Raw genomic sequence first — 13,067 nt, 5'->3', positions numbered from 1 at the left:
TTTTCTCTAACACCTTTCTCCAATCTCTTCTTGCTCCTATTTCTTGAATGGTTACAAAGCGAAAAGAGGAGAACATTTCTCACTTTTACAATAATTTTTAATACCTTAAGCACTTAGAATTTTTCAAATTATCAATTGCATTTTTGTTACTCTTTCACGTCAAAAAGGGTGAAGTATTTATAGGTCCTAATAACTTTTGAATTGGAGCAAAAAAGTATCACTTCTTCGGATTTCGGGATACTAATGGTACCACTGTCATTATTGGACAATACTACCACCTGTAGACTAATATTGGGTGGTACCATCACTCAGTTTGGACGGTACCATGTTTGGGCGATACGACCGCCTGACAAAGCTCGGAGACCGAGCTCTAGCGGTACCATTAGTCGACAGCATTAACTATCAATGATACCATCGTCCAGAACACTTGAGAGACCGAGTCCTAGGCAGTGCCACCGCCGGCCGTGATTTCAGATGCTGAATGAGTTGTTCAATCCAACCCAAATCAGCCCCAATTGGCCCCTAATTGAGTTAGTGGGATCACCTCCCAATCCTAACTCAATTTAATATTCTAACTACGATTAAGGCAAGCAATTAGTGTAGTATGTCGATTTTTCTCTCGGCGATCCTCCAGCGAACTTCTTGGCGAGTCTTCTAGTGCATTTTCGGCGAACTCCTGATGAACTCTTGGCAATCTTCTGATGAACTTCTCAGCGATCTTCCGAACTCTTAACAATCCTTTGACAAACTCTCGGCGATCTTCAAATGAGCTCTCGGTAAGCTCCCGGTACATTATCAGAATCTTCGACTCTAGCCCATCATCTGCTTTACGCCTTATTGCTATCATAGTTAATCCTGCACACTTATCTCAACATATAGATTAGGTCAAATAATTTACCAATTGATTTCATCATCAAAATCCAAGATTCAACACTAACATGATCACTTTTTTTTTTTTTTTCTAAAAAAATAACTCATGAAAAGCATCATGTAATTTTGAAATAAAGTAAAGGGATTCTGGTTACCTTGTTGTTGCGAGTCATCAAAGCGAAGTTCGCCACTTCGTCTTTATCGGTTTGCTTCTAATCTTCTGAGGTATTCGTTTCGTCCCAAAGTGCTTTCTTTTTCTTGCATTCATAGCAAGTAGTTGCATTCCTTTTAAGTTCATTTTTGTTCTTTGATTCTTGTTTTAAGAATTTTTTAAGCTTTAATACGAGGAGTTCAAGGTCATTATCATCATCACTTGAGTCATCACTCAAGTGGTATTCTATTGTTCGAAATGTCAAATCCTTCCTATTCTTTGGAAGGTTGTTCTCATATTCATTTTGTGCCATACAACTCATTTCATAGGTCATTAAAGACCCGATAAGTTCTTCGGAGGAAAATTATTCAAATTCTTAGCCTCTTGAATGATCGTCATTAAAACTTTATTAACTAGTTTAAGATTCGAAAAATATTTGCCAAGAGCTTTTAAACCATTGACGACATCCGTAAAACGAGTGTATATGTCAACAATGGTTTCGCATGACTTCATTCGAAATAGTTCAAAATCATGTATCAAAAAATTGATTTTCGAATCTTTAACTTTACTAGTGCCTTCATGTGTGATTTCAATAATGTGCCAAATATCGAAAATCGTTTCGTACATAAAAATTCGATTGAATTCATTTTTGTCTAAGGTGTAAAATAGAGTATTCATAGCTCTAGCATTTAAAGAAAAAGTTTTCTTCTCCAAAGCATTCCATTCATTCATTCGAGTAGAAGACTTTTGAAATACGTTTTCAATGATATTCTATAAGTTTAAATCCATAGAAAACAAGAAAACTCTCATTCGAGTTTTCCAATAAGTATAGTCCATCCCATTGAATATAGGGGGACAAATGATTGAAAACTCTCTTGAAATCCGAAAAGAGCCATTTTTCTTGGGTGTTAAACTAAATGAGAATAACCTAGCTCTGATACTAATTGTTAGGAATGAGTCAGCACTAAGAGGGGGAGGAGGGAGGGGGGTGAATTAGTATAACGGATAAAAGTCGTCGGTTTGAAAATTTTCATTCGATTAAAACTGATTTCGACAAAAATCATTTTAGAGAGATGTTAACTTTGAAATCATATTCATAAGTGAAATGGAATTAAAGCAAGTAAAACAATTTGCAATAAGAGAAAATAGCAAGAACAGAAATGTAAATCATTTTATAGTGGTTCAATCATTTCTAGAGAGGTATTTATAGGTCTTAAGTTGATTCAAACTTGGAGCCTAAAAAGGTCTCATCCTGGGTTTTCCGAGTCCTAGTGATACCACTACCTGTAGCACTGACATTGGGTGGTATCACCGCCTAGTCTGGTAGTACCACTGCTTGGGAGACTGTGTTTGGGCAGTACCATCACTTAGACTAGCGGTGCCACTGCCTAACAGTCTGGGAGACTGAGTCTGAGCAGTACCACCATCTGACATAGTCTTGAAGATTGTGCCACAACGATTCTACTTGTTGGGTCACTATTTGAGCCCTTCACTTTGCCTAACACAGTCCATACATAGGCCCAACTGACCCTAATTAAGTTGGCCCAATTTTAATCCTAATTATGTGCTAACTACGAAATTTAAGGCATACACTAAGCAAATCTGATCCGATTAGTCTAGGTTTCTTCTGAGGAGCTTCCAGCGATCTTCCGGCAATCTTCTAGTGAACTTTCGATGATCTCTTGGCAATATTCTAGCGGAGTCCTAGTAAGCTCCTGGACTTCACGACGATCTTCTTGGTGAGTTCCAACGAACTCTCGAACTCCCAATGAAATCTCGTTCTTAACTCCGGGACTTCGTTTTGCTTTATGCCTTGATCACTATTGTATTTAATCCTGCACAAATAAAACCTACTTTAATCTAGACAATTATTATAAAGCTTGAATCATGTTATCCGGCATGTCATTGGTTTATCGGTGCTTCATCCGATTCTTCGACGCATCGTCCTCTCTTGTGGCTTATTACCCAATCGGCCAGTTGACCTCCGCAACTCCGATTTCCTTAGTACAATTTTCATTCTTCTTGGCCCGATGCCAGAACCCATGGCCCGAAGCTTTTTGCCGACACGTCGACCGATCTTTCTACTTGACGTCCAATCTTCTGACATATTTCTCTCAGGCCCAATTTGATTCTTCCGTCCAATCTTCTGATATATTTCTCTTGGCCCAATTTGATTTTTCCTGCTTTAATTATCTCTCCCTGATCGAAACTAGTTCTGTGTCATTTAAACACATATTAAATCATAAACACTCTCAATTGGTTTCATCACCCCAATCATATATGATAATTTTAATATTTCTATCTAATTATTTCTCAACTTAATTTATGTATACCTAAAAGTATCAATAGTATATTAGAGATATATAATCATATCTCAATAGATTATTTATAAATATGATGAAATGTCTCTCTCCACTAAAACAAGAAATATGGAGTGACCCACAATTATATGTATATATAATCTCGAGAAGTTTATAAAACTATATTTTATTTTAATATTTGATTACATGATCATTATAAACTTAATAATATTATTAATTCTATATAAACTATCATATAGAATTTAAAAATTAACTTGTATTGAATCATAAATAAATTAAGTTTACAACTACTAAAATGAATATAATATCCTAATAATTTTAGATAAAAATTAAATTTTAAAATTGTAGAAACATAGCATGCATCTTAAGATTAATCAAATGAATTATTTCTAGGCGTAGGCATTAAATACCTCGTACTATTGCTTTTGTTTTAAGATTATTTCTTATAATGATGAATATTTCTTACTCTTTAGTTTTATATTAAAATGAATTCTTATTATTAGTAACATAAGTTAAAGTGTAAGAATTAATTCGTTAAGTATTATAAAAAAATTATATAACATTTAATTTGAAACATATAAAGGTTAAACTTATATATATATATATATATATATATATATATATATAACCAAAACCTTATATCCTTCACATGACTTTTTTTACCATAGAAGTAGAACTTTACTATAAACAATTTTCTTTTATGAGTTTATATAATATTTATAAACTTAGGTGATTTATGTTTTAATTTTCTTTTATTGTTACCCACTCCTTGTATATTACCTACATTATTATCAGCATTTCCTATTTTAATCTTAATTTCTCCTAAACACATACACTAGTCAACTCATTTAAGTTTTACCTATATTTAATTTTATCATAGTAAATTTTAAATGAGCCTAACTAAGAAAAATAAAATTAAATAAATTATATAAGAAATGACTCAACTATATTCATACCCAATATTTTTTAGCCTTATAACTTTATTAGTCATATTGAGGATATAATCTTGCATTCCTCGAATACCATCATATTGAATTTTAATCAGTTATTTCATTAAGATATTAGCTAATGACTTATCAGTAAATTTAAATTAATCATTAAATATTTTAGTATGTCAATTATAGACTATAATGAAGTTTAAATATTATTAGTAATTATCATAAAATCGAGCAATTTAGACCTTTTCAATCATTTATCTTAATTATTTATTCTATAGAACCTTCAATAATTATGCTTGTGATCTTTTCAATTAATACGATCAAGGTCTAACACCCCTAATGTAAATTGTGTATACTGAATCCATTTATAATTAATTAATCTAGAAACTATATGGATACTATAAGTATAAAAATGCATGAAAGGAAGTACTACTATAAAATATAAAATAATATTAATGAGTTTTCAAAATATAATTAACTATTAATATCATTTATATTTGGTAAAATATTAACATATCTAGTATTCACTCAAAATTATTTATAGAGGACTAATATCATCCTTATAGAATAATCTTGCTATCTTTAGATATATAACCTTAAACTATAAAGATATCCAAAACAATATCATTTTATCTCATCACATAATTATTTACTAATCATAATCATTATTAAATATTAATCAGTATAAAAAAACTCATATAATAATTATAATTATGATAAATCATAAATCACACCTTCTATATAAAAATAAATATCATTTCATAATTTTCTTTCATGCTCATGTATTTAATAATCACATAAACATCTAAAATAATATTAAAATTTATAAATAACATAAGTAATTAAATTTAACAATAATAAATTATATCAACGTATCTTAATGCTGCGATGCTCCATATGTAGCAGTCGTTCGATGCGTAATAACTAGTCTCAGCCAAAAGCTATGATTATTGTGTACATAGCCGTCGTAGCACTTCCATTATCATTGTTTGTTATCAACCATTATCATCACTCATGATACTTGTCCTTTAGCGACAACACAAAGAAACCCCTCGATCCGACCCACCCACGTTGGTTCTACCATTATCGGTGTTACTATGTGTGCAGCATCGACAACCACGATAGGTCACAATAATGCCTAGAAGGGGTTGTTGTTGGATACAAACTATAGTGACGCAACACCTAGGCTACTACACACAAATAGAAGCGGTGCAACAACGATTATCATCGGCACAGTCATTACCTACAACTTTGCCTACTACTAGGTTGGTGACCAACGGAGGACGCCACCCTCAAAATGTTGCTACCGATAGTAACCCATTGAACAAATACGAGCAACATATCTTGGTTCCATCACATTACAATGTCCGCAAGCAAACGAGGAGCACTAAAGAATATATTTAGAGATTGAAAAAGATGGATGAGATAGGAAAGTAAATCGACAACACAAACGGATTGTTTAAGAATCGTACAATCAAAATCGAATAATACTTTTTCGCAAGCAACGGGTACTAACAAATAAGTCTAAATGCAAAATAGATCAAATATACATTTATGATCTAAGATGACTTCAAAACATGGTTTTGATACCAAATATAAGTATAAAAACTATAATCATACTTTTGTTATGTGAAAAAATCAGAACACATGGATCAAAATCAAATAATGATAGATCAAAATCAGGATTACGCACCTTTCAATGTTATTCAAAAAACCTTTATATGATTTATAAGCATACTGTTATCAGATCCGAAAGCTACAGTAATATAGATATGTAAGAAGAATTAGACTTATTTTCTCCTCTCATTTTATCATTCAGAGAACTATTATGAGCGATGTAAAGAGATATAATAAAAGATCTATAATCTCTCAACGTATAACATAAAGTCACATAATGTATTAACTCCTTAAGAGATAATGTCTACTAATAGGTGAGAGAGTAGAGCATATAAAACAAGTAATTGGAGAGTCTCTCCTCAACATATCTCATAAGAAATCTTATCATAAGTGGATTATTTTTTTATTGATGATAACTATAATTAAAATTTAATTAGACCTATAGTATATTTTAGTTATTAGATAGAATTATAACATCTAATAATTCTATTCTCACGAGATGACGTATATATAATTGTTTAGGAGAAAGGAGTTTTAGACGTGTGGGAAGCGGCGGCTTAGCGAGGAGGCATAACAGTCAACTCAAGGTGGGGATGAGTGCAAGACGGAGGAAGAAGAGCAAACTGAGAGAGAGAATTCAACGTTGAGGTCTACTGCGAAGGCGGGGAGCGGTCGTGAGTTTGTTTTGGTCGGACCCAAAGCAGATCCAATAGGTGCCACGGCTTGGTCATGGTCGAGTTAATGCCTTGGGCACCCAAAAAACATTGACCCGAACAACGCACTCACGCGATCCGGACCGTCGGATCAGTAAGTTCCTCCTCGCATCTTATGCTGATGACGACATCCTTCTTGGGTCTCGTTGTGGGTGTGAAGAAGACGCCGGCAGCTCGGTTTGGTGATGGCGAGCGGACTGCTATCAACCAAGTTGATGGCCCTGAGTTGATCCCTAAAAAGGCTTCCACTTGTGAAGGTCAAGTCCAAGTTTCGCCTAATAATTCTCTTCTTTGGCTTGTCGTTTTATTTCTCTCTTCTTCTTCCTCGTGATCATATTGTCCATTTGAACTTAAATGTCACACTGATATAGTGTTCGGTCCAAGATATGAAAGATTTATCATATCATATTTGATTTGGAGAATACTGAAGCGATGGAAGGATTGATCTATTATGAAGGATTGATTCATAAGATGCGATACGTCATCAATTAAGCAGCAGCAGAGCAAATATATACTCTAAAGGATGGATATCAGATTAATTACTACAGTGAAAAGTAGATAGTGAAAAAGGACAGGCGAGAAGACAAACAGCAAAAAGGTAAAAAAAAGAACATCAATAACATTGTCAAAATGAGGTACCACAAAAACTATTTCTTCCCATTGAATTCATCAAGTTGACTTGCTGCTCTTCCTGGATCATCTCTCTTGGTGACCGGCTCTGTCCAATGATTCCTTTCATGGGTGTAAGCTTATTCTCTTCCTATTTACTGTCTCTGTAATGATGGTGATGACCATAAAAGGCTGATGAATCGATATCAAATAGCAACAGCTTGCAGTAAGTGTCAAAGAGGGGGGACGATGAAGTAGAACGATAAGCTATATAAATGGATGTGAGAGATCACTGGGATAGATATGCCGCTTCTTCTCTTCGAAAGGTTCGCATGCATGAGATCGCTGTAAGTTGCTTTGCATTTTTTTGAAGTTTTATCTTTCAAAAATCAAATAATTTAAATCTGTATCCTTTAATTCATTTTTTTATTTATCAATTTTACTCTTCAAAAATTAATTATTTTTTACTTATGTCATTAGCACAAAATTATTGTTTTACCTTCATGAAATTGATTAATTATGGTTGTTATTCTCTGTTTATAATTTTACCTTTTTGATTTGATAATATTATTTTAATAGCCATAATTTGATAATAATATATTATATCATAAAACCTGATAAATATTTGTCAAAATTGAATAAAATAAAATATAAATATTTTATTTTTATTCATGTGATATAATTTATTATTATTATTAAATTTAACTACTTATGTTATTTATAAATTTTAATTATTATTTTAGATATTTATGTTATTATTAAATATATGAGCATGAAAGAAAATTATGAAATGATATTTATTTTTCACATAAAATATATGATTTATGTTTTCTCTTGATTATAATCATTATATGATTCCTTTTATGCTAATTAATATTTACTAATTATAATGATTATTATTTTACTATTATTGATCTATTTCTAAATAAATTAGATTAAAAAATTTAGTGAATATTATTTGTAACTTATATCTCTAGGTTTTATCTAACTAGTAGCTACTAAAGTGACCTAAGATAATAGGCTTGTAGGATATAAATTATAATAACTATTTTATTATTTATAAAATATTTTAAATTATTATATTAGTTCTATAGTTGTTAAAACGACCTAGATTAATAACTTATAAAATTATATTAAATAATTAATCCTAAATGATATTAATAAAATAATATTTATAATGACATAAATAATTAGAAAATTTAGATAATCCGATAGGAGAATCTAATAATAATGTAATAAGATAAAATAATACTATTTTGAATATCCTTTTAGTTTAGAGTTGTATACCCAAATATATCAATACTATTCTACGTATTAGTCTTCCACAAATAATTTTGAGTAAACTAGATATGTTAATATTTCACTCAAAAGGGAAACTATAAATAATATCAATAATTTATCATATTTTAAAAACTAAAAGCATTAATTTTACATTAGTACATTCTTTCATGTGTCCATATAACTTCCAGATTAATTGATTAAAAATGGCTTAAGCATATGTAATTTATACTAGGTGTGTAAGATCTTAATCGGATGAGTTGAAAAGATCATAAACGTAACTACTAAAAGTTCTATAGAACAAATAATTGAGATAAATGATTAAAAAATCTAAAAAATAAATAATTGCTAGTAATATTTAGACTTTATTATGGTCAATTAATGTATTGGAATATTTAAGGGTCGATTTAAATTTACTAATAAATCATTAGTTGATATCTTAACGAAAAAATTGGTATTCAAGATTTCAAAATTATATCATCAATATGGTTAACAAAGCTGCAAACTCAAGAATATTAGACATGAATATAGTTGAGTCCTTTCTCATATAATTTATTTTTAATTATATTTTTTTAGTTGACTCAATTAAAATTTATTATAATAAAATTAAAAATAAGTGAAACTTAAATGAGCTTGAGTAGTATATGTATTTAGGAGAAATTAAGATTAAAGTAGGAAAGACTTATAATATTCTGGATAGAAGTAGGTAACAATCAAAGAAAATTTAATAATGAATAACCTAAGTTTATAAATATTATATAAACTCAAAAAATCTTAATAGTAAAATTCTACTTATGTGGCAAGAAAGGTCAAGTAAAAAATAACTATAAAGTTTTGGTTTGAAAAAATATGGTATAAGTCTGACATTTGTATATTTCAAATAAAAAATTATAGAAGTCCATTTCTTAATACTTGTTGGATTGATTATGATACTTCAACATATATTACTAATAATAAAGATTTATTTTAATATGAAAATCAAATAGTATGAAATATTCATCGTTATAAGAAATCATCTCAAAGCAAAACCGATAATAACGGATATTTATCACCTATGCCTAAAGATAGTTTATTTGATACACCTTACAATACATGTTCCTATAATTCTAAAAATTTGATTTCTTTATCTAAAATTATTAGGATATTATATTTATTTTAGTGGTTGTAAGCTCAATATATTTATGGTTTAATAAAAGTTAACTATTAAACTATATATTATGGTTTGTATAAAATTAATATAAAGCTTAAGTTTACACTGATTCTATAATCAAATATTTAAATGAAACATAGTTTTAGAAACTGATTGAGATTATATATGCTTACATCTAGGTCACTCTATGTTTTCGATTTTAATGGAGGGAGTTACTTCATTATCTTTATAGGTAACTTATTGAAATATAATTATATATATCTAATTCATGTATGATCTCAAGCTATTGACACCTTTAAATATACACTTATTAAGTTGAGAGTTAATTAGATAAAAAGATTAAAATTATCGGATCCGATGATAAATTTCATGATAGATATAATGAGTTAAATCAGAATCTTGAGTCTTTTGTTAGATTCTTAGAAAAGCAGAGTATTTGTGCTTAGTATATTTTACTAGATGTGTCAAAGTAGAATAAGATTGTTAAAAAACAAAATCATACTCTTATAGATATGATCAAAAGCATGATGAGTTATTCTTTTATACTCAAATTAATATAAAGAGAAACTCTAAGGATAATTATGTGTATCTTGAATAAAATTCCTACTAACTCAATTTCATGGACTCCTTTTGAGTTACTGACTAATAAAAAATCAAACTTAAGACATTTATGTATTTAGGATTTTCCTATAGAGATAAGGATCTTTAAATTACATTGAAAGAAATTAAATTCAATAGCAATTTTTTAAAAGTATTTTATTATTTATCTAAAAAATTTAAAGGGATATAAATTTTATTACCATAATCATAATACTTGAATTTGATAATATAATATTCTTAAAAAATAATGGATTAATGGGAGTGCAAAATTTAATATTGAGATTCCTAACTTATTTTTCATACTCCAAATATAAAAACTTATGATTTCTTAAATTCCAAATAGTATACCCTTTATTTATAAAGGGATAAATTCAAGACTTTGACTTTACGTGTAAGGGATTAAAGATAAATATTTCTAATGGATACATCTTATTGCTTAGTAAGAGGATTAGGCTTGAGGAGGGTTAATAATCCATAGTTATTATATTACTAAGTATATTTTATAATCTAAAATAATAAATTATTATTTTAATCAGATTAATCTAGACTAAGATTATTTTTTGTCTTATTTCACCTGCCATAGTGGTGACAGTAATCTCATAAACTTTGTGGGTGGTTATGTCAAACCTAAGTGGTTCAACCCATCCCATTTGTCACCTAGGATCGTCTTTGCTATGCTCGATTATGTTTATGTTCATCTATTTTTATTTTTTCTATAAATAAGTAAGTAACGAAGACAAGATTTAAACATAAGATCAATCTTATAATAAATTATCAAATTAATCTTTATCAACTAAGCTAGTTGACACCTTCCATTGTTTACTTTAGCAAAATACAAGAGACTTCACAATTGATCTTTAGTTGTGTTTTTGATGTACATATCAACTACAAACAGAACATGCATTTGGATTGACATATGAGAATGAATCTAAGCCACTAATTGGTGAATAATTCTTCACCACCTCAATTGAATAAAGAAATCAAGTTTATATAGTTCGAAACGTTGATGCATTAATGCTTCCCACTCGATCGTTCCCCCATTGCCTCCTTCCCTAGGGCTATGAGACAGTTTGGCAGCCCACCTTCCATGGGTCGACAGCCTCATCAGCAACCTAAACCTCATCGGAACAGGTGATGTCGCCTCTTCTGTTGCTAGCCTACACATCAATGGGAACCCCTCGAGTACCCTCCTTAGTATCTCAATCATAGGACTAATATAAGTGATACTAGTCCTATTGCTGCAATTGCAATTGCAAAAAATCCCTACATTCATCTCTATTGCTGCAATTGCAAAAGATCCCTACATTCATCTAAGCATGAATGGTCGGTAACCCCGACATGGGTTGGACATTCGGGTTGGTGCCGACCGGTCTTCGACAGAGGGGGCAAGTGGAGTGAGAGCAAAACCACATGTCGATGCAATCGAGATGGAACCCATGGCCGCACTTAGGGAGCAGCCGAGCCACCTCACCGTCGGTCAACTGGGAGAGGCAAATGGCGCACTCGATCCCCTCCTTGAAGTCTGTCGCTCGGTAAACGGTGACACGTAGCGATTGAAGCACGGCAGCTTCAAGGCCATGATCAGGGACAGGGAGGGGATCAATGTCGATGGCGGTGAAGTCAAAGCGTGGACGAGAGTGGGCACGGAGGGCGGAGCGCAAGTGCCACTTGGCGTACAAGTATAAATTGAAGGCCAGTACGACCATCATAAAGAAGAAGATGATAGCTGCCACCACAATCTCACTGCTTATCCTCATCTCACCATTTTCACCGTGGATCACCTCTCATCTATTTATCGAATGTAGATATTCTTGTAAATATAAAAATTATAATTATGATTTTATTATATAAAAATTTTAAAAAAATTAAAATTAAATAACAATATATCAAGATCAAAATAACGTACCTTTTGATACTATTAAAAAAACCTTTATTTGATTAGTAAGTACACTGTCGTTGAATTTGAAAGTTACAATGATGTAGAACGAGAATTAGACTCGTCTTCTTCTTTTTTTCTATCCTTCATAGGACTAATATAAGTGATAAAATAGAGAGTAAGGGGAGATGAGAGAAGATCAGTAATCTTTAAATGTATAATATAACATAATATCACATTTTGAGTCATTAGAAGATTCTGTTTATTTATAGATGAGAGCAAAGGGTATAGGATAAGTAATTAAAAATGTTCATCCCACCAAGGTCGTCTCTTAAGGAATCTTATTTGACTTCCTTTCTATTGATTAATCAGAATTCAATTATATCTTTGATATATATTACCTAATTAGATAAGACTATAAAATATAATAATTTCTCACTTTACCCATTAATTGGTAAAATATAAAAAAATATAAAATCTAAATAAATAAAATAAAAGGTTATTTAAAAATAATTTTACTTAATTAGATTCTAAAATTTTGAAAAAATATTTTACATGTGCATGTGAATTTTATAAAATAGACCAATAAGTCTAACATATATAATAATACCATATTAAGTTTAATTATTAATGCGAGTCATAATAGTTGTATACCATCAATGTCATACTTTCCTCTGTATACCATAACACTATTAATCCTTTCTACTATAGTCTAAAACGATCTATGTAATTTATCTTGTCAAGCTAATTCTATTATCAAATTTAACTATAATATGTATATATATAAACATGAACAAGATAATAGAAATAAATAATTTTAATTACATAATAAAAAAATCAATATATTATCTACTCAAATATGTAATATCATATCTTTTATAGATTACTCATAAAATTAATTATAATAATCAAACACTTTAAGTTATAAGACCTTAGTGAATAAA

At 30.3% G+C, this 13,067-nt stretch overlaps 1 protein-coding gene across 1 annotated transcript; it reads right to left on the bottom strand.

Annotated features, from left to right (window-relative positions):
• Positions 1-11,557: 11,557 nt before the first annotated feature.
• Positions 11,558-12,004, bottom strand: LOC135643817 (RING-H2 finger protein ATL60-like). Its single transcript, XM_065161182.1, has one exon. It carries the CDS (start codon positions 12,002-12,004, stop codon positions 11,558-11,560), a length of 447 nt encoding a protein of 148 aa, XP_065017254.1.
• Between the last annotated feature and the right edge of the window lie 1,063 nt (positions 12,005-13,067).

This window comes from Musa acuminata, chromosome BXJ3-7, assembly GCF_036884655.1.
Source record: "Musa acuminata AAA Group cultivar baxijiao chromosome BXJ3-7, Cavendish_Baxijiao_AAA, whole genome shotgun sequence".
NCBI lineage: Eukaryota > Viridiplantae > Streptophyta > Magnoliopsida > Zingiberales > Musaceae > Musa > Musa acuminata.
Note: the sequence above shows the minus strand (reverse complement) of the source record. Positions and strands in the feature narration are given on the sequence as shown.

Bases quoted from the DNA above. Each gene is read 5' to 3' on its own strand.
- LOC135643817 (XM_065161182.1), bottom strand. From the start codon at position 12,004: ATGAGGATAAGCAGTGAGATTGTGGTGGCAGCTATCATCTTCTTCTTT.